This window comes from Myotis davidii, unplaced genomic scaffold (genome assembly GCF_000327345.1).
Source record: "Myotis davidii unplaced genomic scaffold, ASM32734v1 scaffold44, whole genome shotgun sequence".
Taxonomy (NCBI): domain Eukaryota; kingdom Metazoa; phylum Chordata; class Mammalia; order Chiroptera; family Vespertilionidae; genus Myotis; species Myotis davidii.
Window position 1 is genome coordinate 8,058,813 of NW_006299705.1, and position 27,762 is coordinate 8,086,574.

At 38.4% G+C, this 27,762-nt stretch overlaps 1 protein-coding gene across 2 annotated transcripts in view; it reads left to right on the top strand.

Moving 5' to 3' along the window:
* Positions 1-27,762, top strand: part of VCAN (versican) — a 104,401-nt gene that overhangs the window by 40,599 nt on the left and 36,040 nt on the right. The window contains exon 7 of one of the 2 annotated variants that reach the window (XM_006775509.2): positions 21,843-27,071. The exons of the other annotated variant lie outside the window; for it this stretch is intronic. Within the exon in view, the coding sequence (XP_006775572.1) occupies positions 21,843-27,071 (5,229 nt within the window). The remainder of the gene's footprint in view (positions 1-21,842; positions 27,072-27,762) is intronic. 2 annotated transcript variants of the gene reach the window in all.

A 27,762-nucleotide genomic window follows, 5' to 3' on the forward strand; every position in this document is an offset into this window, starting at 1 on the left:
GAGTAGAATTTCAACTTCACTACATTCCTTGATTACATATATTTCTTGTGGCACTAGAAAACTTTTAAACATTTTTTCTCCCTGAAGGTAAAATTTAAACCAGAGCCTGTCTGTAGACACAAATAATCCATCCTATGTGTTTTAAATTATTTGTTTAAATGAGGAATTCACATGAATGTATGAAATAACAAGCTACTTGGATTCAAATATAAACACCACCTACTAAAACTCTACCTGAAAATCTTTGAAAAATTGGAAAGTTTAGGTCTATTATTTTCTTTATAATTCAATTGAATATATATATATAACTTGGAAATATATAACTTGCAAATATAATGGTTCAAATTTTGGGTTTTGTCCCACCTAAAGTAAAGGCTATCAGGGGTGGGCAAACTTTTTGACTCGAGGGCCACAATGGGCTCTTAAAGTGGACCGGAGGGCCGGAACAAAAGCATGGATGGAGTGTTCATATGAACTAATATAAATTCAAAGTAAACATCATTACATAAAAGGGTATGGTCTTTTTTTCAATAGTTTTATTCATTTCAAACGGGCCGGATCCAGCCTGCGGGCGGTAGTTTGCCCACGGCTAGGCTAGATTCTTCTTTATTTCTTCTCTACCTTTAAGAACCTATCATATTCAAAATTTATTCAGTATAAAAAGCTTAGAATGTTGAGTCATAACATAAAAACCTTTTATGGCATTTTATGAAATGCCAACAGCTTCCCCAAATTGCTGATTTATTTTTCAAAAATTCTTCTAATGTACATGGTATAGCAAAAGTAGGTTTACAGTTGTGAACACTTGAACATAGTTTATTCTTGTATTATTATTTATTAATCATTGTATTATTTTCCATATGAACCTATTTTTGCCCCACTCTGTATATAGATGTGTACACACACACACACACACACACACACACACACACACACGTATATAATAATTTGAAAAATATTCTCAAATGACTTGACTGTCATACACTTTTCCCACATAATTGAGTAGTGACTAAATTCTGTAGGGTAAATTTTGTAGGAGTTGTGGCCCTAGTGACAGTTCCAAAAGTGATTTCAGAAATGTACAATTGGTTGGTAAAGTAGAGAAATGTAGAAATATCACCATATTTTTCTTGTTTGCTTTTACCAAATGTAGAAAGTGTTTTTATAGTTATTTCCTGGTGAATGAATAGTACTCAATCTTACTTTGCTATAATTCCCTTTTTCTTTAAAAATCATTGAATAAACATTAATAATGGCTGGTGATAAGTATAGTTAGAATCTATTCTTGTCAAATAAATTTTAAAAACAAGTAAATTAATTAAACTAAACTGTGCACTTTTGATTTTTCTCTGACCTCAGAGAGTTAAGTGAGTTCTGTGAAAGTTAGAGGGTTATACAGGGCTTTGAAAGATCACCCAATATATCCCCAAACTTAAGTGAATTAAAAGCATTCAAGACTCATGGTAATCTCTCATTTGATGTTATTAATGATCTCAAGACAGGTAGTAGAACATGTTTCCTAGATAACCCATTCTAATACCTTATTACTGTCACCCAGATAGTTTTTCTAATTATATAAATCCATTGGATTAGAATTGGAGCCCATTTTTCCATTTTAAGTTAGAGACCAAAATCTAAATAACAGCTGTTTCTCTTATTGAACACAGTGGTTCAGTTGTCCCTCAATGTCTTCCTTAACTGAAATAATTTCCTTGTTTTGAAATTTCAATGCCTAAGCCTTTAATCATCTATCTGATCTTGCTTTGAGCCCTCCTTTTTTTTTATATCTCTCTATTTGATTAATTATGGAACTTAAAATAGTGGCCTAAAGAAGGCTAAATAAGTACCCACCACTTGATATGCTATTTCATCCATATTTGTTTACTTTTATTTTTATAAATCCTCACCCAAGGGTATTTTTTTTCATTGACCTTTTTAGAGAGAACAGAGGGGAAGGGAGGAGTGGGAGAGAGAGAGAAAAAAACATCGATGTGAGAGAAGCATAGATTGGTCGCCTCTCATATGTACCCCGACTGGGGACCTGGGATTGAGCCTGCAACTCAGGTATGTGCTCTTGACCAGGTATTGAACCTGTAACCCTTCGGCCCACTTGCAGACTCTCCAACCAGCCAGGGCCATATTTGTTTACTTTTAAATTTGGCCTGTCCTTCTAACCCTTGGTCAGTTTATTTTTTGTATGACCTAGATCATAATCTGAGTATAGGCACCAAAACTTATTCTTCCCTTATTGATATTTTTAAAATGTTTTCTGTTTATTGAATTTGAATATGTTAGCATTCACTCACTTATAAAGCTATTTTAAAAGTTTTGCATTTTAATCTCACTGTTTCAATCTTTACTTTCCCCCCAGCTATTACATAGAATCAACTTACTGAGAATCCACTTTATTTGTGATTCCAATATTTACAGTTATTTATGTATAAAACATTTAAACTAGAAGAACTAATTTGAAGTTAGTCATTTCCTTATAATGTAGGCTAATGGGTATGAATTAAATCGACTATCACACTGGTAATTGGGTTTTTATATTTTATTAGAAAAATCTGCCAGATGTCTCCCAACAGAAGCATGGAGAAGATAGTCCATAGAACATAAAATGCCATAAGGACAGGGATGTGAAACATCTGTGTGGTAGACAGCTGCAAGGCTGGAAGGAGCTTTTGTGGGAAAAGCAGCATGCTGGTTTCTGTTGGCTCCCTCGGCAATGAAGCTGAGGGGACACTGGTAGTTTTCCAAGACGTAAACTTCTCCATATGAGTGCTTCTGGAAGGACGCCGATAGAATAGCCTAGAGTTGTGTTCTCACCTTCCTAATAATCACCATTAATACAGTGACACTCACAACCCTCTTCAAAGATATTTGTATTTTTAAATAAAGATTTTTCGGGGTGGGGCAAGTGGTTGAAACGAATGGCCCAGAAGAGGAGCTATGCTGAGTTATGATGGGAATCGGCCGTTACATTGATGAGAAATCTACCCAACCCCAAAAAGGAAGTTTGAGGCTTTTCATTCCAAGTAGTATAATTAATTAAGTTAATTATGAGCAGACATTTTAACAGGGCTCTAAAATTATTGAAAACATTAAAAAAAATCACACAAATCCTGACTTTGTAAGGGAGATCCTCTCAGACTCACATTGCGGTCACTTCACTATGTCCCAGGACTAGAGGAAGCCAACACCACATGGTTAGTGTTTTCAATGAGTCCTTCATTTTCAAACACCGTCAAGTGTTTGCATAGCCTTGTAGAAGTTGCTAGCACAGAACTGGGCTTGGAACCTAAGGATACCTGATTCACAGGCTCTGTTTGGCCCTGATACAGTTATCACCTCTTGTTAAATTAATCTCATCAGCTATGAGATACTCAGAGGGAAAAAGCAAAATTACCTTTTTGTTGTTAATAATATGAATAATTTTTTATAATACGCAGTGTAGTAAGTGTTTATATTATGTTTCCATGGTAACTTTCTTTGAATGTACATTTTACTGTTTTCCCAAAGAATGCGGTTATAAGACAAAAATGATATTTGGCAGTTAAATGAGGTAACAGTGATGGAATTTCAGAGGCTACAGAGAATTGAATTAAAAGAAAAACAGTCAACCACACTTTGGCTCCTTAAGTTGCTCATGTCAATCAAAATAGGTTAAAGCTTCTTCCAATAAATGAATGTAGCAAGAGCTTTTCTTTAAAAAATAAGAAAAGGAGAAAAAGGATATTTTATATATTTTGAAGAGTTCAATTCTGTTTTTAAATTTAGTTTTGTTTTACTAAAGAAGGATAAATAGTGACAGACTTTAAAGATTATTTAAATGCACTGTAATATAGTCACCAAGTTTTTATTATAAAGTTGATTAATCTGGGCTATTATAGCTCAACTATGATTTACAACAAAATGACATCATTTTATCATTACATTTTTAAAACAGAATTTACTTTTAGAGCAGTTTTAGGTTCACAGCAAAATTGAGTGGGCAATGCAATGATTTCCATATATATCTCCTGTCCCCATAGGCACCGCCTCCCCCGTTATTAGCATTCCCCTTACATTTGTTACAGTTGCAGACCCACATGTCACGTCATAATCACTCACAGTCTATAGTTTACAGTAAAGTTCACTTTCTGTGCTGTACATTTTATAGTTTGGACAAATATATAATGACATGTATTTACCATTCTAGTATTAGAACAGTTTCACTGATCTAATATCATTACATTTTGACAGACTAGATGGAGCCCAAAGGTATATATTTTTATTTTCCAAGGACTCCTGTTTTGGGATTAAGAGTAAGACACAAGATATTATAAATACTACAGATATTACAACTCTTATCAGGGGGAACAGGCATTACCCATACAACTAGTTTTAAGTTGTACAAGATACAGCAAAGCAACGACTAAGGTTTCCTCAGAACGGTTCCTTCTGAGTTTAGTGGCAACTAATTTTTGATTTTTGAAAGTCTGAATTTGAAAAAACAAACAGCATACAAATAACCCAGAATCTAATCTTTCTTTTTTTAAAAAAAATTATTTTTATTGATTTCAGAGAAGAACTGCCCCCTACTGGGGATGGAGTCCCCAACCCAAGCATGTGACCTTGACTGGAATCGAACCTACAGGCTGACACCCTATCTGCTGAGCCAAACCGGCTAGGGCAACTCAGAATCTTTCTGTACTAAGCTGCTGCTTCACCCCCCTATGTTGAGAAGGACTCTTGTCTCCAATACTGTCGCTGTTACACACAATTTAAATGTCTTTAAACAGGCCAAGCCATTCTCTGTAAATCTGGATGCCTGCTAATGTAGCGTTTTCTGATGACATGTTACTTTTTATTGCCTGAGCCTGTTCTTTCTGATGCTCAGAGTTGTTTCAGTGATTTGTAATTACAGACCTAAAATACATCATGTGGGTACTTTACTTCCTGTTTGACATTTGCGTCTCATGCTAAAGTAACCCTGGAACCAGGACCTTTAAGAGCTGCAAGCACATTGTGTAGAACATTAGAACAAAATGTAGAAATACAACAAATGCCAGGTAACTTCTGCCAAAAACATTTATTGTTTATTAGAACGAGGCTCCACTAGAGTTGAAAGGAGGAGGAAGACAAATGCCCAACACCTGGAATCAGTGAAGAGTGGTTTTAAAAGTTTAATATCCTGTTTTTATGAAGCCCCTCCGCATTATGGACAATGTAATCGTTTATGTGTAACTTGGGGACATTTGATGTGGCTTTTGGTTGTTTTGCAATCTAAGGCACTCCCTCTCCCCTGAGTCACTGTGCAGCTTGAGAAGGAGAGAGAAACCTAGAGGCAGGGTACAGAAGCTTCCAGAAGAGTAACATTAAGTTCTCCTACTAGGCTTTAAGTTGCTGCTGTAGTTTCTGATAAATCACCTATCTACTGCTTCCAAACTCTGCATTCATATATATTTTTGGACATCTCCATATTTTAAAACTAGATAATACTCATTTTCCTTAACCAGGAACAGTCATTCACACCAATGGGTAAAAGCAATGATAACCCTTACACTATAAAACAAGTGATCAATTGGTAACTACTAAATGTTCAGTTGCCTGTGGGTTAATTTAAGTAGTTTTTAGATTCCCATACATCACAAACACATTTGGGTCACCCCAAAATACACAGCAGCATTTAACAAACACTGGACGTGCAACTTTTTATTAGTGCCTTGTCTAATCAACTCTTTGAAATTATTTTCTAGCCAAACAGAATATATCAGAGACTACAACCATCGATCTGAATATCCTTACAGAAACTGCATCACACAGTTTATCCAAAGAACTACAAATGGTATCTGACAGAGCTACACCAATCACCCCTTTAACTACTGACTTACCTGTCATTACAACAAAGTTCCCTGCTGTGGGAAACATAGCCAATTTTGAACAGAAATCCACAGTTCAGTCTCCAGTGGTCACACACAGATTAGCCACTGATTCACCCACACCTCCTGGGAGTACCATATCTGAAATTAGGGAAGAAGTGCCCCAAAGTACAACTGTCACCTCCCGTCATGCTACTGATTCGTGGAATGGTGTCATGGAATACATGCCAACACAAGAATCAGTTACACAAGTTGAACAAATAGAAGTGGGTCCCTTGGTAACATCTATGGAAATATCAAAGCACATTCCTTCCACAGAATTCTCTGTAACTGAAACACCTTTTGTATCTACAACAATGACCCTGGATTCCAAAACTGAAAAGAAAAGAGTAAGCACTATTTCTGATTTAGTGACAACAACCCGCTATTTCACCTTGGGAGAAGCTGGTGATGGTGGTGAAGACAGAACATCTACAGTTAGATCTGGCCAGAGCACCTTGGTCTTCAGCCAAATACCCGAAGTCATTACAGTGTCAAAGACTTCAGAAGACACCACCCCCAGTCAAATAATACCAGCATTGAGAACGGATACTTATGCCAAGGATGAAATACAGGAAAAGGTCACCGTCGACCCATTTATAGGAAAAATAGAGGAAGAAGACTTCTCCGGAATGAAGTTCTCTACAACTTCCTCAGAGTCTTTGGTGGAAATGACCAAATTCTTTGATTCACCAGCACTGACAACAACAAAGCTAAGCGTTGTGCCAACAGTGGCAAGAGATGTGGAGGAAGACTTTTCAAGAACTCCAGTTGGATTAGGAACAGATGGCTATCAAGACACTACGAAGTATGATGAGGGTATTACAACAGTGCATCCAACCCACAGCACTTTAACTGTGGAGGTAGTCACTGTATCAAAATGGTCATGGGATGAAGACAGTATAACCTCAAAGCCGTTGGAGTCCACAGAACATGCACGTTCTCCAAAATTGCCCCCGGCCTTACTCACCACTACAGGAGTGAGTGGAAAGGATGAAGAAATCCCAGGTTTCACTCAGGAAGGAGGAGAGGAGTTTACTCTTATCCCAGATAGTACTCAAATGCCATTAGAGAAGTTTACTGAAGAAGACTCAACAGACCATGGGAAATTCACAATTAGATTTCTGCCAACTACATCAACTGGCATTACAGAAAAGTCAACTTTGAGGGATTCTACAGCTGAAGAAAGAGTTCCCCCTGTCACAAGCATGGAAGATCGAGCTGCTCATGCAACTGTAGAAGGAAGCGCTTTGGATAAAGCAGAAGATATGGATGTCTCTGAGCCTGTATCTACTGTCCCTCAATTTGCACACACTTCAGATATGGAAGGATCAACATTCGTTAATTATAGTAGCACCCAGGAGTCTACTTATGTAAGCACTTCCCATACCGTTCCTCTTTCTGTAATTCCCAAGACAGAATGGGGAGTGTTGGTACCTTCTGCTCCATCAGAAAGTGAAGTTCTAGGTGAACCCTCTCAAGACACACATGCCATTGATCAGACTCACCTGGAAGCAACAATTTCTCCTGAAACTATAAGAACAACAACAGAAATTGCACAGAGAACAACTCAGGAAGAATTTCCTTGGGAAGATCAGACTCCAGAAAAAACAGTCCCTGCCCTTGGTCCTACAGCTGGCACAGCCAAGGAAGCAACACTACCTTTGGATGAACATGAAAGTGATGGGTCAGCATATACTGTTGCTGAAGACAGATGGGTGACGAGTTCTGAGAGAGTCCCAATTTTAGAAACAACTCCAATTGGAAAAGTTGAGCATACTCTGTCTTACCTACCTGGTGCTGTCACTGAGCACAAAGCAAAAATAGATGAAGTTGTAAGGCTAACACCAAGCATGGGGCCAACGGTATTTTTAAGTCCGGGGGCTGAACAAAAGTATGAAAGAGAAGGTACTAGTCCAAGGGGAGTTGTATCGCCTTTAAGCACCAGTGTTACCCAGCTTATAGAAGAAACTACTACTGAGGAAAGAGAGAAAACATCCTTAGATTATATTGAGTTAGGTTCAGGATTATTCGAAAAGCCCAGAGTCACAGAACTCCCAGAATTTTCAACAATTAAAGCCACAGTTCCAAGGGAGATGACTACCGCCTTCAGTTCAGCAGACAGACTTCACACAACTTCAGCATTCAAGCCCTCTTTAGCACCCACTGAGAAACCTCCCCTCACTGACAGAGAACCCCGTGAAGAGACAACCAGTGACGTGGTAATCATTGCAGAATCAACATCGCATGTTCCTCCCACTACCCTTGAGGATAAGGAAATGGAAACCGGTATGGATAGAGAGTATTTCACAACTTCAAGTCCTCCTCCTGTCACACAGCCAACAAGACCGCCCACTGTAGAAGGCAAAAAAAGTGAACTTACCAAATGCTGCCATTAGAAGATATCTGGAGTGTGAAAAAGTTCTGTGTTTTAGCTTCACGTATTTGTACAAGCATTGGAAGAATATGTTAAAGAATTTGGAAGAATGTTAGATACAATTTTCTTTTAAAGGTTATAAGAAGCCCTGCTTTGTCATCTAATATAACCAAATCATCCCGTTACATCACTTCAGAACGTGCAGAACAAAGTGTGTTAATTTCAGTGTCTTTCCATGCATTACTACTCAGTGTAGTACTAGACTGTGTTAACATTCCATTGGTCTTTAACTATTAACCTTCAGTACTTACATTGTGGACAGCTAAAACCCTTTTCACATTCCTAGGGCTGACAAAAAGACATCTACAGGTTTGCTATGGTTTTTTGGTTTGTTTTGTTTTTATTACATGACTTGTGGGTGAGTTATAGTCTGCTGCTTAAATGTTATTTCATGCAAGTTCCAAATGTTTTTAAGTTGTTGTCCTTGGGTATTTTAATGAGGCTTTAAATATTTAGGACAAATACAATCTAGCTCAGTTCTAGGAACTGCTGTAATTCATTGCATCCAATATCATTTCAGAAGATGGCTATGTCAGCATTATCTCTCTTTCCTAAAACCAGGTTATCAGGTTATTATTTTATGGTTTTGTTGTTTCATCTGTAGGAATGCTTTATATTTTGCTTATTTATCTCTCTGGTGAAATGTTTAAAAGCTGTTGTTGTTTTTTTACATTGATTAATACTTGCAATTTTCATTATCAAACATACTGTGCTCCTTTCTAAAAACCACACCATCTTTTAATTTTGGTAAGCTGAGGTTAGACTACACAGTTCAATAGATCAAGTTTGTTTGTCTCTAAGTTAGGAGTCAAGATCCTTGATTTTAATTAAGGTGCTATATTCTAGTGTTACTATGTGAAGTAACTGAACGGCTACTCATTTTTCCTTGACGTGGCTCTGGGAAGACGGGCTAGAAGAGTGTGGTGTGTTCTCTCTTACTGTTGAGATAGGCCCCTCAAAGTGTTCTTTTTATTAAGAGTAACTCTATCGTCATTAGAGTTCCCAGGAGGGCACTTTTGGGAACAAACAGGTAACTCTGTTGTCACATCAGATGGAGATTTCACAGCTCTACTGTCTTCACAGCTCTGCTGTCCAGAATTTTCTCAGTGTGCCAGCTCTTGCCGGGGCAGTAAATAGAAGAGGAGGGAATATGTTCCCAGAGTATTGAAGTTAATCTTCACTTTCTAATACAGTTGGAAGAGGCCAGGATTGGAGCATTATTTTCCTACTGACAATACTGTTTCTTGGAGGCCATAGCGTATTTCCTACATTCCTTTCCTGCCTCTGGGAACTGGAGTTGGAGAGAGAAGATGAGTTGCCAAGTAGTGGGAATGAGGATTGCTGTTAGTAGGCTTGGAAAACTGAAAAGAAGGTATAACTAGGAAGAAGAAGTGAAGAGAAATGAAAAGGAGCTACTGCCAACACTTAGTGAATGACTGACTACACAGCAGTTTTTCCTAATTTATATTCCTCTTTTGTTAGTGTAGATATTAAGTTGAATCAAATAATCTAGAAAACAGTAAGAATGTTCTACATTTAAAAAGTCTTCTACATGGGAAACTGTTAAAGTTAGAGTGATCAAATTACAAAAATGGAAAAGTGAAACCCCATCTCCCTGGAAGAATTGGCAGTTGCAGAAAAAAAAAAATCTAAGTCTATAAACAGTTACTCAAAATGGAGGGTCTAGTAACCTTACCAGCAGCCATTTACACAAAGGTGCGTATTTATATTTGACTAGTGAACTTAGCTGGATCCGGGAGACATGACTTGGTGTTCCTTTTCTTTCTTCCACTTTTAAAACATGGGACCAAGATTTGTCTTAAAATTAAATTTTTGTTCAGCACTGAGAACACGTGGTCAGAAAACTCTGCGGAAAGAGAGTATTTGGTTATCTTCATCAGGACAGGGTTTCAGGGTTGGCGTGGGTGGGTGAATGGTGGGGTGAGCCTATATCTACCTAGTTTCCTCCCTCCATCTCTTTCTCTCTCCCCCTCTCTCTCATCTCCCCCCTCTTTATTATTTTTGTACAGTTTGTATATGCCATTCTCTTTATGACTAAAGCATTATTTATTGCCTTATTAAGACAATGAGGTTAGCTCAGATACAACTGCTTACTTTTACTTGTTTCCTATGAGAAACTTAATTTTTCAAGCATTTTGAACTTTGGCAAGGGAAAGCCCTAAAGCAGATGTTAAATTAATGAGTTCTAAGGCAGGTGTACATTAACAAAGAAAAAATACGTATGTGCCTAAAAAAGCAACCTTTTTATGTATCAAGGCACATTTTTCCAGACTGGAAAATCCTTGGTATATGTATGAACTTGTATAAATCTATTCACAAACATAGACTCAACCTCTATGTATACTGTATATCCAAGTAAGCAAAAATACCACCCATGCTACACTAAACCAAGACATTCATAATTTTTTCTACACTCAGCAAATCTTATAAATCTTTATATATTTCTTTTACTACTATTAAACAAAATATGCTACTCAGGACATGTTTATGTTATATTTGTTCAAATGGATCTTAATAGCAACTTAGGGTGCTGTTGCCAGAGGGCAGCTAGAGTTAGCAGTTAAAAAATCTGAAGGAACTTTTCAGCTCATAAAAGTTTTATGAGCTGAAAAATGCTATGGGGTGTATTTAACAGTGGTTTGGGGGATACTGAAAACATGACTCCTGTCTATTTCAGGAGTAATTTGCACACCTGCATTTTGGAAAATTATTAAAAAGGTTTTCTTTGTGAACATGTATGAAGTTTACAGGGTTTAATGGTGTAGGAAGAGTTCCTTCAATTCTGGGCTTTTATTTTATTTTTTAAAGAATGCTTTTTTTCTAAATCATCTGAAATGTCACAAGTTGGTGTAACAGAACTGTGACCGTTTTTTAAAACAATGATATACTGGTATCTTTACATCAAAGAATACCTTGGAAATATGCAAACATTTTTATGCAGATGCTCACAATTGTAGCCTTAAAATAGGTGGCTTATTAGGTTTTTTTTTTTAAACAAGTTCATATAAACTACATAATATTTGTCAGGCCAGCTTGGTGTTATTTGTCTTGTCAGATTTTTTTTTTTTGCTTATTTTATCATTTATATCATTCTAAATCTGAGTGCAAGGCAAGAAGTGTAAAGCCAATACTAAACTAAAATGATATAAATATCAAGAGATATGAAATTATTAATGTAATGGATATTAAAAATCAATGAGATATTAAGTAAGATAATTTTGCCTCTAAATTTGAACTTACTTTGCTTGGTTTCCTTATTGAAAATTATGCTTACATATTGCTTACATCATTCAGAAGTGACTCCCATGAGAATGCTGCTGCAAGCACCGTGCTTGGCACAAGAGAACCACGTAGCACAAATTACCCCCCTCTCAGCTTTAGGAATTATTTTATGCTGAACTTCTAAATATAGGAAAATTTAGACTGTCTTGTACTAAAAAGGTAAAAACCGAGTTAAAACTCAAGATGCTTTATACCTCGGGGAGCCAACTGTAATTATACTGCAGTATCTGCTCGACTGCAGGCGCTTGTTAGCATTTTAATCCTCTGTGGACAGTGTCTGTTTGGGTGATGCCAGGAGGGTGCAGATCAGAAGCAGCTGCAGCCCTTATTATAATGTAGTATTTAAATATAGTTTTGATTCTGTAGGACCCACAGATACAATTCATTAGCTTTTTCATGTGTGGAAATTGGGATTATGATTTTAATAACTACCAATTCCTTTTTATTTTTTCAGAGAAAAAGAGCTTTTTCTTAATTCTTTATGAATTTTTGCAGGTACTGGGCCCAGCCTCTCCTTGCATATTCATAGAACACATGGGCATTCCCTGCTGTCTTTTTGTTGTTGTCAAGGAAACCCTCTAGTTCTCTACACAGGGATTACATTCTTCTTTCTTAATAGCTCTTAGATCATTCATTTGTGCAATGAATAAAAAATGTATTCACAGGCCCAGACAGTGGTCAGCACTTTTTTGGAGGGGGGTGGGTTGGTGGGTGTAGCTAAGGGGACAGACGTGCCTGGTGAGAGGAGCAATAGGGATAAAAGAAATGTTCTCTGAGGTTTCATTTTAATAAGGTAAAGCTGAAAATTTTGTGTTTTTTAAAAAAGTGATTATTTTTGTCAGTTTACACCTCAATGAGACCAGTTTGTCAGGTACAAAATTGGTTATTCAGTGGCTTTATGAATGGAAGGATTATAAGAATGACCCTAGTTGGGGGCAGTAGGGATGGCGATGTGTTTTGGTGAAAACCGTTGTACATTTTTTTTAATTTATATTGAAGTACTCCGAATTTTTTTACAACATAATTGAAGCAATAGAAAACTGTAAAACAGTCATTCTAAGGCATCATGTGGACAACTGAAAATCTACTTTATTGCATGAAAAATGGTGTTCCTTAGAGAGATATGCCAGTGTCTAGACTTTTGAGTATGAATTAGGAGGGAAACATCTAGCTATTGACAGGAAGACTTTACTTATTTTAAAAAAGAGTTATTTGATTCTTGAGAAGAAAATAAATTACGAAGAACCTTCTAAATACTTGCTAGAATTTAAAGTATGAGATTTTAAACTGGAAAGAATCCCTGGAGGGAGAGGGAGAGTTTAATTATGATTCGGCATCTATGTCTATGAACATTTAACATACTGTGTCATGGTATTATACCCAGACTGGCTTGTGCACACGTGTGGTCATTATACACCACCCCAGCTGGCTTCTAGTGTCCTCGCTGCTTGGCTTTACCACAGTATTCCCAGGATCTCACAGGACAGTTCTGTTGCTTTGACCATATGATGCATACACTAGGTTTCCGAAAGCTGATTTTTCTAAATTGAGAACAGGAAAAGGAAATGTACTAATGTATAACCTGTGTACTTTAACGGAAGATAGCATAATTGTCATATTTCAGTATTTTGCAATCTCATCCTTACTCTGCTCTTTAGGGGAGTCATTTTACTACCTGAAGATAAAACGTTCTCTTCCTATCTCTTCATCCCCACCCTCAAGGAAATATTTTAGAGGGTTATTGAAATAGTCATTCAGTCAAACGACTGTGTGGCTAGGGTAAAGAAAATAATACAATCTATAGATTAGCTGAGAAGGCAACTTGAAATAATTAGTAAGCAAAAGAGTATGTAATGAAGGGAAATTGTTTGCTTTAGTAAAAGGAAATATAGAGGTAATATGAACTAAGTAATATGAAAAGCATCTTTAGCAGGCAAAGTCTCAGAATTGGTCTCCCAGGAAACTCTGAACATTTGTCCCCTTACTAGGCAACCACACAGTTTACCTGGGAGGCCCCAGAGCTGCAGCAGCCAGGCTCCCTGTCACCAACCAGGATGCTGAACAGGGGCTGCACCGAGGGATTGGGCCTGCCCTCTGCCACCTGGGAGCAGGCCTAAGCCAGCAGGTCGTTATCTCCCAAGGGGTCCCAGACTGTGAGAGGGCACCAACCAGGATGCCGGACCATGCTGGGGTGTGAGAGACACCAGGGAATCACCCAGTGCATCAGTATTGCCCACACTGCTTTTCAACCCTAGCTGTCTCTCAAAATAACCAGCGAACCTCCAAATAAAAATGCCTCCACCCGACCTCCCATCAGACAACTTGAATCTGAATTTCTAGTGGTGGAGCTCAGGCATTGCTATTTTTCTTAATTTTGCTTCATTTTTCAATTAGTCTCTGTCTTTCTTAATGTGCCCCATGAGATCGTGATGCACAGTGAGGGTTCAAAACCAATGATAAACTGAAGGCCTTCTGCCTGCAGGCAGTGGCTGAGATACCAAAATTCCTGGGGTGGGGGCTGCTCTAAGACTCTGCCAGTTTAAAATGTATTTGACCAATTTTAAGGAGGAAAAAATTATGTCTGAATGAAATGGTGGTCTTTGAGCATATTTTGGGAAGTGTAGCTTTTGTCACAAATGTTAAATGAATCTTGGCATCTGTAAGTGAGGAATATGTGAAACATATTTCATATATCATTGACATATGTTTTTAAAGTTTCAGGATTAACTGTAATCGAGTCAAAGTAATATCGAAGGGTGGAGAATGTATCTCGAATTACCCAGAACTGCATACCTCACTTGGCTGTATCCATGTTACCTCTCTATCAACATGGAAATTAAAAGGAACTATGTATGCTTTGGCTTAAGGATTCTTTTGACTATATTGAGGTATATAGTATACAAGTATGTATTTTAATTTGAGGAAAACAGTGATTATCACCCCGATATCAACCTATAGAGAATGCTGGATTTGGAAAGAAAATAAATGATTACAAATATTGAGACTGTGCCTGCACCTTTAGATTACCTGGATTTTTATAACTCTCAGAGATTTTAGTGTTTGAGTTATCTGTATGGTTCTTTAGTTATAGTTTCGAATTGGGGCTGTTACTACAGCCAAAGAACAACCATTTCTTCAGGCTAAAATGTAAATCTTTGCAAGGGAGCATCAAACAAGTATAGAATGAAAATTTTCATTCTTGATGATAAATAACTGTGTAGACATTCTTCCAACAAAATTCCCCAAAGAAGGGCTAAGTGGTCAGAGTCTAAGGAGCACCACATGTTTAAAGGATCCTTTCACTTTAATTATGGAATATAGAAATAAGTAAGGGAGGTGAGATAAAAATATAAAAACTAGGGGATTTAAAAAAATTCTTTGTTGTTGAAAGTTTTACATGTGTCTCTTTTTCGCCCCATTGACAACGAGGGGATTTATAAATAAGAAACAACATGTCAGTCCTTTGGCATACAAATCAAAAGCAGCACCAGTTTGGGGTGAGGAGTTTAGAGAAGATATGCTGGAGAAGGGCGGGCTTTAGCTGGGTCTTCCATTCTCAGTGTGCGGGAGACGTCACAGGAGGACTTAGAAAGCATTCCAAATGGGCAGGGGCTCTTCCTGAGTGCAAGTCTGAGATGGGAATGAGGATGTTGAGATAGGGACATGGAGCTGCTGGTCTCCAGGGCAGAGAAGCAGAGAATCACAGAGAACTGAAGGAAGAGGATAAATGTGGGCAGTTAATGGAGATGTTTGAACACTCTTTTGAAGAAGTCAGATGGTAGAGGTGATCAGAAACTACTGTTAATTTTTGAAGAAAGAAGTGGCATCATGAATCTGACCAAAGCATTTTTCTGGTGTTAGGATATCTGGTAATTATCAATTATCTATCTATCTATCTATCTATCTATCTATCTATCTATCTATCTATCATCTATCTATCAACTATAACCAGCTTTGACAATGCTAGATAACTAAAGTGAAAAAGATTTTAAAAGTACTGCCCTTGACTGATTATTTTTTATTTGTTCTGCTTTTAAGGAAACATTTAAAAACCAAATAATGTGGCTCACTTCCCTTTCATATAGCTCTTTATCCAGTTGTTCAGAAATTCTTGAAGGTCACAAAATCACTTGATTATGCTCTCCAGCAAAGCCCTTACTCTTTAATTGGAAGTTATGAAGTGGCTTGGGCCTTTCCTATAAGCCCAAGCTCACACTCAGAGATATCTCCTTAAGCACACTTAGACCAGATGGCGGTATCTAAACACATTCTTTCCACTTGAGGGAACAGCATTATTAGAGAATTATCTGAAGTTGGGAAAAGAGAGGATTCCCGTTTATCATCCCCATAATAGGTTTGCCTCGTAAGAGTAAGGTCATCAGAAATGCTTGTATTGCTCATACTTATATTTTGCCCTTTCTGGGTGTAATTCCTGATAAATGGAGAAATATTGAGCTTCTCACTCAGCAAGAAGGGGGCTGGCAGTGTAAGATAACATGCCTGGGTCGCACACCAAGCGTACCTCGGCCAGCAGAGGTAATAGAGAGAGATGGGTCGCATAATCCAGTATTGATCTCCCAACCTTTAGTTCAGTCTCTCTCACTGCTGGGGAGATTGAGTATTGCTATAGTACCACATGATTTCCAATCACTATGGTAATTAAAGGTGCAAAAATATCTGATAAAATTTTGGGAGGGTATTTATATCTTGATTACTAAGTTCTAATTTTTTTACTACCCTGAGTTGGCACCATTTTTAGTGTCTCAAATTTTGCAAATGTTGAGGAAAGGATGTCTGAGGTAACCTGATTGAAATTCACATTAGGTGGTTTTCTTTGCTTCATACGAAGCCAGTTCGCTTTGTATTTTAATTAAGAGCATCTCAAAGATGAATGAAATAGAAGCATTTGTTTCAGGCTGGTTTCTGGATCTATAGGTGTGTATCAGAAAACCTAAACTTATTAAAGAGCTTCAAGCTTTTTCTATTTAAATGCTGTGAGTATTTCTCACACACTGCAGTATGGCTGTCTGTTGTATTTTTAAAATAAGGAAACAAAATCTTTTTTGTTGCTCATTAAAGTAAAATCAATTTTAATAAAGAAATGTGATACTAATATATTTCTGCTAAGTACATTGTTATATGCTGACATTTAATTGAAAGCTCTTAAACTGAAGTTGTAAAAATCCCTGAAGAGAACATGAACTTTAGCCAGCTGCCTGTGCATCTTAGCAACTATGTTTTGTGTCTGCTAACAGTTTGACTGGGAGACTTGTGCTATGTCTACAAAACTCTACCGTGAAGCACTTCAAAATACTTGCTGAATAATTTGAGGTCAGCTAGCAATAAAGCTTTGTGTGAAAGGCCACTAAAAAAATCTATTAACCGTGGTTCCAGTATATTCAAGTCAAGCTGTTAAAATACACTCATATAAACATAGAAAAGATTATACATACACTGTATAGAGTTGTGTGGTTTAACTCTTGAAATCTAAATAAAAGTTATATTACTCTTAGAATAAAATTCTAAAATACAGCAGTCTTTTATAAGGACTCACCCAAGAGGTGGGAACGTTAATTACTCCAATAGGGTGCACTGTTAGTACAACGAAGAGCAGATCACAATTTTGGAATGATATACCTGCTTTTACAATATCACAGGTGTCCCCCTCTCCCCTGCCACACCCTACAAAGAAACTTTGCTAGTTTGCAATAGCTATAGCTCTTGCAGCTTTCGGATAATGTGTGTGGTGGGTGGAAGGGATGGTGATAAAATAGGGGGATGAAGAAGTAATTTCAGCAGCTGAATAAACAAAGGGGACTAAATAGGATTAGGGGATAGATGTAAGGTGGCAATGACAGGAGACCAGTGGCAGAAAGAATTCACCTGTCTCCACTAGACAGATTTCATAATTTTAAAATTCTAAAAGTATGAGAACAAATTGGCTATACTGAGATAATAATATGTAAATTGATCTGTAGAGAATTGGCAGAAAAAAATTAACTTCAAAACCCTAGGCCAGTGGTCGGCAAACTGCTGCTGGGCAAACCGTGGCTCTCGAACCACATGTGGCTCTTTGGCCCCTTCAGTGTGGCTCTTCCACAAAATACCGACTTCTGCGCATGGGCCATGAAGTTTCAATTGCACTGTACATGCACACCCACACGTGGTATTTTGTGGAAGAGCCACACTGAAGGGGCCAAAGAGCCGCATGTGGCTTGCGAGCCGCAGTTTGCCGACCACGGCCCTAGGCAATCAACATTTCCCGGACCCTCAAACCGATATTAAGAAATCCAATGGAACCATTTGGAAGTTGACAAAATGTACTGAAATCATGAATACTTGTTGCTTAATTGTGAGAATATTCCTTTAAGAAGAAGGACACAAAATAATTTCAACTCTCATTTTACCTCTTTGTTTTATTTAAGAATTTCTAAATGGAACATTTTTGTAACATATCAACTGAGCACTTTTTAAAATAAATCTTTTCTCTTCAATCACTATTATGATGTGCTGATACTTCTTCGGTCATTGCCAGCTTCATGGTAGAGTGAGAAGAATAAAAGAGCTTAAAATGATTCAGTGTTTTCTACTATTGTAAAGGCAAGTGAGATCCAATACTTTGGAAGCAGATGGAAAAAGACATTATAATTTAAATGTAATGTTTGCAGCATTTGCAATAGGTACACTCAAACGTTTCCTTTTAAAATAGGGTGAAAAGAGTTTCTCTAACCTATTGGCAAGAGCATTTGTTCCTGAGAGAGCAGAGAGGGAGAGAGTTGGAAGATACTTGGACGATACCTTGGAAGTCTTAGGTCTCTATAACGTTGGTAGGCAAGTGTCTGCTATACCATCTGGTAGATAAGAGGTACTCAATAAATTTTGTGCAATCAATGGGCTCCTGAAGAGATAATACAATTGGGTGGCATGCATGGTTTTGGTAGTGAATTAAAATTCATGTGCAAAACCAGTATGAAGCTGAGTGTGTTTATGAACAAGATGCAATGTTTATATTGCTGTGATTGAAATATTGTGATATTTATTTAGATTAGGAAATGGAATATACTGCACCTAACAGTTGAGTCTTTGGTGAAATATTCTGAATATGATGGGTTAACATGTTAGGGGAAATCTTTATAGTTTTATGAATAGTAAGAAATGTTAGGATTCATTATCCAAGTGGAATATGGACTCAAGGAATGTTATACTTTGTTCATTGGAACTAAAACTAGAGAATGTAAAGTGAATGCCAGGGTCTTTATTTAATTGAATTAATAAGAGTTGATAGCCAATCAAATTATTATATAAGGTGTTTATTCTCAATTAGAGTTCTTCTAGAAAAACACTTTGTTTTTAAGTTATTCATTCTTTGGTAAAACATTTAGGCAAACATCGTAATGTGTCAGTTTCTTTGACAAGTTGACATTTGACACACTGGCAACCTTAGTATCTTCTCTCTGCTTTTCTCCACTCTACTTATTTTTAGAGCTACCAACATCATAGTTGATGGAACCTCCTCTATAATTATTCACCAAGACGTTCATGGTATATGTTTATGTGTTTTGTTTTCTTAGATATTATTTTTAAACCTAAGGAATTTATTTAGAAACCCATATAAATTCTGTAATAAGTTTCTATAATAAATTCTATAATGAGTTTTCCTATTCCTGGCCCAAGAGTTTATAAATAAATAATATTGAACAATTATTTCCTTATTGATCCTTGCATTTGGCTGGAGTAGCTTGGCTGGTTAGTTTTATCTCCTTAATTGATAAAAAAAAGTACAGAATGTGGTGGGGATTCTTTGTATTCTTGACACAGACGCATGTTTCTTATTTAAAATTCTTTCTGTATTCAAATGAAAGTTACTGTTTGAATTTATTGCCTGTGGTGTGATACTTAATGCGAATTCTAGCTTTATTTATACCTAAATAAAGATATAAACATGAAGACAGGCATGTTTTTGAGGCTCCAGTTAAATCTATAAAGTACAAAATAATGTAATTCAACTATGTTCAAATAGTATTAGCAGTGAGAGACTACTTAATTTGATGATTAAATAAAATTATTGATGTGATATTTCAAGAGATTAATTTCTACAAAAGGCATTTAAAATGTATTGTCTCTCACACGTGTGCATATTACTTTCTCATTCTGTTTTTCATAGTGAAAAGGTAGGCTTTACCACAAATCATTTAAAGTGTTATTACTTGAAAATTTTATTGTGTCCTCTTTTAAAACATATACATATGAGGCACTATGAGATCACTGTAACATTAGTGACGAAATATTGAATGATCTTACTCATTTAATTATGCTTTTTGGAAAAAGGTAAGACATTTAGTTATTTTCTTGTTTGGCAGTGAAGAGTAGTTGCAACACCTATGGCAGAAACCATCAGTATTCCTTTTATATTTTTATTATATACTAGCGTTATGCAATGACTTCACTTCTGTGGATGAAATGTTTTTTCGTTTATTTGAATATCCATAAGCCTTCATTTATATAGTTGAAAGGCTGGATGTATGGTGTGGAATGGGATTGAGATATAAGAAATGAACTGTAGAACTGTAATATGTGACAGTTAATGAGGAAGGATGTGTAATTGGTGTAAGAGTAAGACAAACCTACACAATAGTATTTTATGGAGGTAATACAGTGAAGATGGGATACAGAGAAGTATTCTTTTTGCTTTTATTAGAGTGAAAGGGATAAATGTAAATATAGTAGATGTCTTCTAGTTACATAAAGGTCTTCTGCTTTTTTTTTTTTTTTAACAAACCATAGTTAAAAACAGAAGAAATTTTGTAGAGTTTTTATTGATAGTTCATACATGTCTGTGTTTATGTTGATGTGTAAAGAATATAAGCAGTACCGGTTCCCTCTCAATTGGGCTTTTCTTTTCTGACTGTCAGTAAATGCTAGATGTCGATCTTTCATATGTAGAAGGGAGCAGCGTCTTACAACAGGAACAATCTCATTACCGATGGGGAAAGGTCTGGCTCCATCATCATTTTTCCCCTTGTAAGCTTCTCAGGTTCAGATTGCGCATTTGTGACATGGATCAGGGCTAGGCTGAAAATAATTTTGTGACAGTATTTCTGGAGGTTGGAAGTGAGACTGTGCAATCCTTGCTTTACTCTGTCTTCTTCATGGGACAGTGCACCCATGGGCACCTTTGCACGTGGCTGTGATGCTAGGAGAAGGGCAGAAGTAGGGACAGGACCCTTTCCCAGGATAACTAAATTCCACTCTAATGAGAGTGAGGGCCCAGAATTTCCTCCTTCCTGGTGCCCAGACAAGGACCTTTGCTGGTATATTTCTGGAGGCAGGAAAGTCAATCAGGATGGGCAGTTTGTGCCCTGTGGCAATTTGTGATCTAATGAATGTTCTAAGGGCATCTGTTATTAAAATATGCAAGTTCAGTTCAGATGTTTAGATGTGACTCTTAAACTTCCTTTGGAGGAAATGTTTTAAAAAGAGCTATAATCGACCCATTATCCATCATGTCATGAGGGCTAAAGGTGTAAATGTGGGACAGCTCTTCCTCTCTTGTGCTTTGGGAACAATCTGTGCATCACACAGAGGCCCATCCAAGCTTTCTGCCCTTGTGTTGGGGAGGTGGCTGCAGCGTAGGCAGCTAAGGCTAGTTTCACTTGCTGCGGGAGGGGTGACCACCACTGTGAAAGGGCTAGAAAGAAACCTCACCTCCACTGTTCTAAAAAGTCTTCTTTAAGACAAATCATGACAAGAGGCCAGAAGCAATCTCTTCTCATTTCCTTATTGAGTAAGAGTGTCTGTGCATCCCTTTACATGAAGGACAATAACCAATTACTTTTTCTGTATGATTTGGTGAAATTTTTCATTTTCTTTTTCAGTTCATACAAAGATGAATTCCCACGTCACAATTACAATGTATATATGTGCTTTCTTGTCTCATTTTATGACGCTGCTTTGTTAAACGTGTTAAAGAGTTTTCATGCCCTGTTTCTATCATCTTAAATTGGATTTATTTTCCCATTGTTAATGTAAAACAGAAAATTGGAAGACTGATAATTATGTGTAGAAGGATGATTGTACTTAATGTGAAAAGATTTGAATCCTCCCTTGTGTGTGAGTGACTGCCAGCCTTGCTATCAGTTTCTTCTGTCCTACGCTGCCAACTGTTCTATTTAAGTATTGTGAAAACTCTTTGTTTTTTTCAGGTCGAATGAGTGATTTGAGTGTAATTGGTCATCCAATAGATTCAGAATCTAAAGAAGATGAACCTTGTAGTGAAGAAACAGATTCAGAGCACGACCTAATTGCTGCCATTTTACCTGAGTTAATTGACATAGATATATACCACAGTGAGGAAGACGAGGAGGAAGACGAAGACTGTGCAAATGCTACTGACGTCACGACCACCCCATCAGTGCAGTACATAAATGGGAAACACCTGGTCACCACTGTGCCCAAGGACCCAGAGGCGGCAGAAGCTAGGCGTGGCCAGTTTGAAAGTGTTGCACCTTCTCAGAATTTTTCAGACAGCAGTGAGAGTGACACCCCTGAGTTCCCCATGTCTGAAACGGAATCATCTATGGCTGTGCAACCAAGTGAATCTAACGAAACGACGGAATCGCTTGAAATGACATGGAAGCCTGAGACTTACCCTGAAACCCCAGAACATTTTTCAAGTGGTGAGCCTGATATTTTCCCCACAGTCCCATCACACAAAGGCCGAGCCGCAGAGGGACCAGAATCAGTCTCGGATAAAGGGCCTGAGCCTGCGCGTGATAGTCTGGTGCTTGAACATACGGAACCTGTACCCCTCTCTCCTGAAGAGTCTTCAGGAGATGCTGACATCAACCAAGAATCCCCAGAAATGATCTTTTCAAGGACCACGGAAGTAACACTTGGTGAAGAGGCAGAAAAAAGTACTTCTGTCACCTCTACTCCAAGTACAGTTCCAAGTTCTGTGTCAGCAAATGTGTTGGAGGAAGTGTCAGTCACATTGACAGGAACCCCCAGGCCTGCTGACCCATTGGCCACTGTGGAGAACTGGGTGGGAATAACACCTGGACAAATTGTAGAGCTCTCTGGGAATTCTTCAATTCTGATTCCAGAAGGCTCTGGGGAAGAAGAAGATAAAGATCAAATGTTCACCGTGGTAACCCGTTCATCACAGAGAAATAATACCGATACACTGGTTACTTTAGACACTGGCAAGATAATGATCACAGACAACCTTTTTGATGTTCCTGCAACTGCTGTTTCCTTGGTTTCTGAACAACCTTCTACAGAAATAGTGCCCACAAAATTTGTAGAGGAAACAGACACGTTTGAATGGGCTTTCAGTCCGTCTCTTGAGGGAAAGCAAAGGGAAGGTGAGGAGAAGGGAACTACAGCTTCTACAGTTCAGCTCCATATGCCTACACAGAGATCAGACCAGTTAATTTTATCCTCTGCGGTAGAAAACTCAAATGAAGCTACAGCTAGTGATTCAGCATCTGCTACCAGGAACAGTGTTATGTCCTTAACAACATCCACACAGGCTGAAAGGGAAATGACAAGTTCTAATCCTTTCTTTCCGGAGACAGATGTTTTAGACAATCTGGGGCCACAGACCACCAAGCCCAGCAGTAGCAGTCAACCTGGAGTTCAGGAAGGGCCGGCCACTGTGCCAGGTAGCCCTGTCTCTCTCTCTACGGAGCAGGGCTCAAGAGAAGCTGCCACTGACCCAGCAACCACCGCTGTTTCTTCATTTTCATTAAAAGTAGAGTCTGAAATTCAAATTAAAAAGGAAATAGCTAGTACTATGTCTCCCCGTGTGGAAACCATATTCCCCTTTGAGCCACCAGGACTAGATTTGAGTAATGTAATGGACAGAGAGGTTACTGAAGTTATAAGCCAAACATCCAAGGAAAGCCTTATATCAGAGGCGTCAGTAGAATCAAATCACGGGACAGAAATAAAGGGCTTCTCTACAGATTTTCCTTTGGAGGAGGATTTCAGTGGTGACTTCAGAGAATACTCAACAGTATCTAAAATCGTAACGAAAGAAGAAACAGTAATGATGGAAGGCTCTGGGGATGCAGCATTTAAAGCCACCCAGATTTCACCATTGTTAATCCCTACTTCAGGCCACATCAATCACACAGCTGGCTCGGAAGGACCTGGTAGCACCTTTGTCAGCATGTCAGCCTTCCCTTGGGAAGAGTTCACAGCCTCAGGTGAGGGCTCAGGTGGGCAAGTGGTCTCAGTCAGCAGCTCTGCTGACCAAGTGTTTCCCAGTGCTGTGGGAAATGTTTTTGGTACAGAATCTCCATTTATTGACCAAGTATTGGGAGAAGAAGGCACTATCCAAGAAGCTGATAAGAGAACCACCAGTTTACCAAGAGCAGAAGCTGAAGGTACTGAACCTCCAACAGAAAAGGGGGACGTGAAGGTCGATGGCACAGTTTCAGTGGACTTTTCCCAGACGATAGAGCCAACCAAACTGTGGTCCAGCCAAGGAGTCAATGCTGTAGGACAAGAAATTGAAATCAAAACAGCATCAGAGGAAAAGATTCAAGAACAAAAATCTGTTGAATCCCCCCAAAGCTCTGTTGCACCAGAACAAACAATTTTTTATGAAACTGGATTTCAAACCACAGGTTCCTCTATACTAGCAACAGAGAAAATGTATGGTGCTGATGAGGAAATGGGAAAGGGAGGCATTTCCTTAGTTGACATGTCTACTCCAGATCCAGGAGCAAAGGGTTTGGAACCCTACACTACTCTCCCCGAAGTTACTGAAAAATCCCATTTTTTCCTGGCTACTACCTCAGTGACTGAATCGATACTAGCTGGAAGTATAGTTACAGATTCATCAATCAAAGAGGAAGAAAATATAAAACCCTTCCCCAAAGTTATGAAGCCAATAATTAAAGAGTCAGATACTAATTTATTCTCTGGCCTGGGATCAGGAGAAGAAGTTTTGCCTACCACAGTGTCAGTGAATTTTACTGAAACGGAACAAATCATTAGCACATTATATCCCAAGACTTCTCAAGTGGACAGCTTAGAAACTAGCATCTCTAGTGATACCACTGAAGACTATGAGGGAATGGAAAATGTGGCAAATGAAGTTGGACCACTCATTTCTAAAACAGACAGCACCGCTGAACATAGTGAGACAGCATCCAGCACAACTTTACTAGAAATTTTAAGTGACACCAGGACAGAAGGACCGTCTTTAGCAACTCTCACTTTCTCCACAGACACTGAACAGCCTCAAAATCAGACTCAGAGTTGGGAAGAAGAAACTCAGAGTAGTCAACCACAACCTACCACTGAGCAAGTCTCTAACAAGAATTCTTCAGTAGCAGAAACTAAAGAAGCAGCAACTTCTTCTACTGACTTTCTGGCTAGAACTTCTGGTATTGGAATGGTCAAAGGATCTGTTACATCTACAACAAAACCATCTGCCTTGTTTCATGAATATTCCGGAGAAGGATCTGGGGAACTGGATGTAGTTGATTTAGTCCACGCTTCTGGAACGACTCAGGCAACCAGAAAAGGAAGCACCACATTTGTTCCTAATAGGCCCCTGGAGAAACATCCTGAGGATCCAAGTGCTAAAAGCTTTACTGTTGACGGGTTCCCAACAGTTTCAATGGTGCCACCTCTTCATCTAGAGCCGAATGAAAGCTCCCCAGATCCAACTATCACAGTGTCCAACACAGTGTCATATAAGAGGTCCACCGAGGGTGCAGATAGTTTCCACCACCACTTGGGGGGATTTGAGGATTCCACCTTAAAACCTGACAGAAAAAAAGCCACTGAAAATATTATTATAGATCTGGACAAAGAGGACAAGGATTTGTTATTGACAATTACAGAGAGTACCATACTTGAAATTCTACCTGAGCTGACATCAGATAAAAATACTATCATAGATATTGATCACACTAAACCCATGTATGAAGACATCCTTGGAATGCAAACAGACATAGACCCAGAGACACCGCCAGGACCACAGGTCAATAATGAAGACAGCGCTCAAATTCAAGAGAAGCATGAGGCAGCTTCCAACCTTTCCTTAACTGGGGAATACTTTGAAGGTTCTGGTGATGCTCTTCTGGCTGGCTACACTCAGGCCGCACATAACAAATCCATGACTTCTGAAGACAGAAGCCAGTTCAATCACATGGGCTTTATCTTCACAACTGGGATCCCCATCCCAAGCACAGAAACGGAATTAGATATTTTTCTTCCCACAGCAACATCTCTGCCCACTCCTAGTAAGTCTGCCACAGTTCACCCAAATATCGAAGAACCAAAAACTGAAGCCAAAGCCCTGGAAGACATCTTTGAATCAAGCACTTTGTCTGATGGTCAAGCTATTGCAGACCAAAGTGAAGTAATATCAACATTGGGTCATTTGGAAAAGACACAGGAAGAGTATGAGGAAAAGAAATATGTTGGCCCTTCTTTTCAGCCAGAATCCTCTTCAGGAGCTGGGGAGGCACTAATAGATTCTACACTAATAGATTCTACACCCCATGTAAGTACTGGTACTGTCCATCTTACGGCTCAGAGTTTAACAGAAGTACCTCATGTGATGGAAGGATCGAATCCCCCAGATTACACGGATACAACATCACCGGTTTTGGCCTTTGTGGAGCTGTCTCCTGAGACATCGTCTCCGTTCACTGTGCCTTTAGGCAGTGGAGCGTCTGACCACACAGACAGCCTTCAGCCAAGTGCTCTGCCTGGTGTAGATGCTGGCACATCTCAAACGTCCCCAGGAAAATCTGCAAATATTGAGGTGACTTTCCAACCATCAAGTGAAGAGTACATTCACATAACTGGGCCTCCATTCTTACCTCCTGACACAGAGTCAGAATCTTCAGAAGATGAAACTAAACCTAACTTTTTAGAACAAATGGAAGCTTTTCCCACAGAATTAATTGTTGAAGAAGGATCTGAGATTCTCCAAGATTCCCCAAACAAAACCAATGTTCAACTTTCTGGAGAAACAACCAAAGTATTTTCTAGTATGAGAACCTCTGAGGTTGAAACCCTTGTCACAGCTGCAGGTGAAATTAAGTCAGAAGGTGCTACACTGGGGCCACACCCAAGTTCCGCTTCTGCAACCGCTGGGACTGGGGCAGGTGTGGTGCCTCAGCCCAGCCCACAGACTTCTGAGAAGCCCACAGTTCCTTCCCTGGAAATAAACTCTGAAACGCAGGCAGCTTTGACCAGAGGGCAGGATTCCACAGTGGCAGCATGGGGACAGCAAGTGTCAGCAAGAATTCTTGATTCCAATAATCAGGCAACAGTGCGCACTGCGGAGTTAAAGACTTCACTTCCAACACCACCACTTTACCTTCTGGAAACTTCTAATGAAACCGGCTTCCTGATTGACATGAATGAAGAGTCAGTGGAAGGCACAGCAGTCTATTTACCAGGTAAGGTCACGACATTGATAAATCTGTTTCCAAGTGTGGAAACAGTCCCTTGGTCCTAACATATGTATATCTGTATAATTTTTATTGTGCTATTAAATCAGTGGAGATTTCTCTATTATTCACATAACAGTAGATCAGCACACAGTATTGAGTCCATAATGAGAGGCAAAGGAAGCAAGTATAGATCATTTCCGAGCTTTATAGATGTTCCTTTTATTTTTCTGGGTTTCAGAAACAATGTATAATTGCACCATGGAAAAATTGCATGTTAGTGATGTAAAAATTCATTGTCGTTTTACTCACAAGTATTGTTTTGTCATATGTACCATAGTCACACATCTTAGTTTTAAACACAGAAAACAAATATATTCTTAAAAAATCTCTTATTGATAAGTGCTATTATGATAATATCAAAATTTGTCAGGCCTTTAAAATTTGACAGTAGTAAATAGCTCTAATAAACATTTCACATAGTTTGGGCAATATCAGTTATCCATTTATACTTTTATTCAATTTTCTTGCTTCAGGTAGTCCACACAATGCTTCTAACTCAGTGGGTATTCATTTAGCGTTTATTCGAGCTCTGTCAGACAAGAGAGGATTTCTGTTTTTTTACTGAATGATCAGGAAGCATGAATTTTATGCTAGGTCATATAGACTATCTCATTTGATCTTCACGAAAAGGCTATAC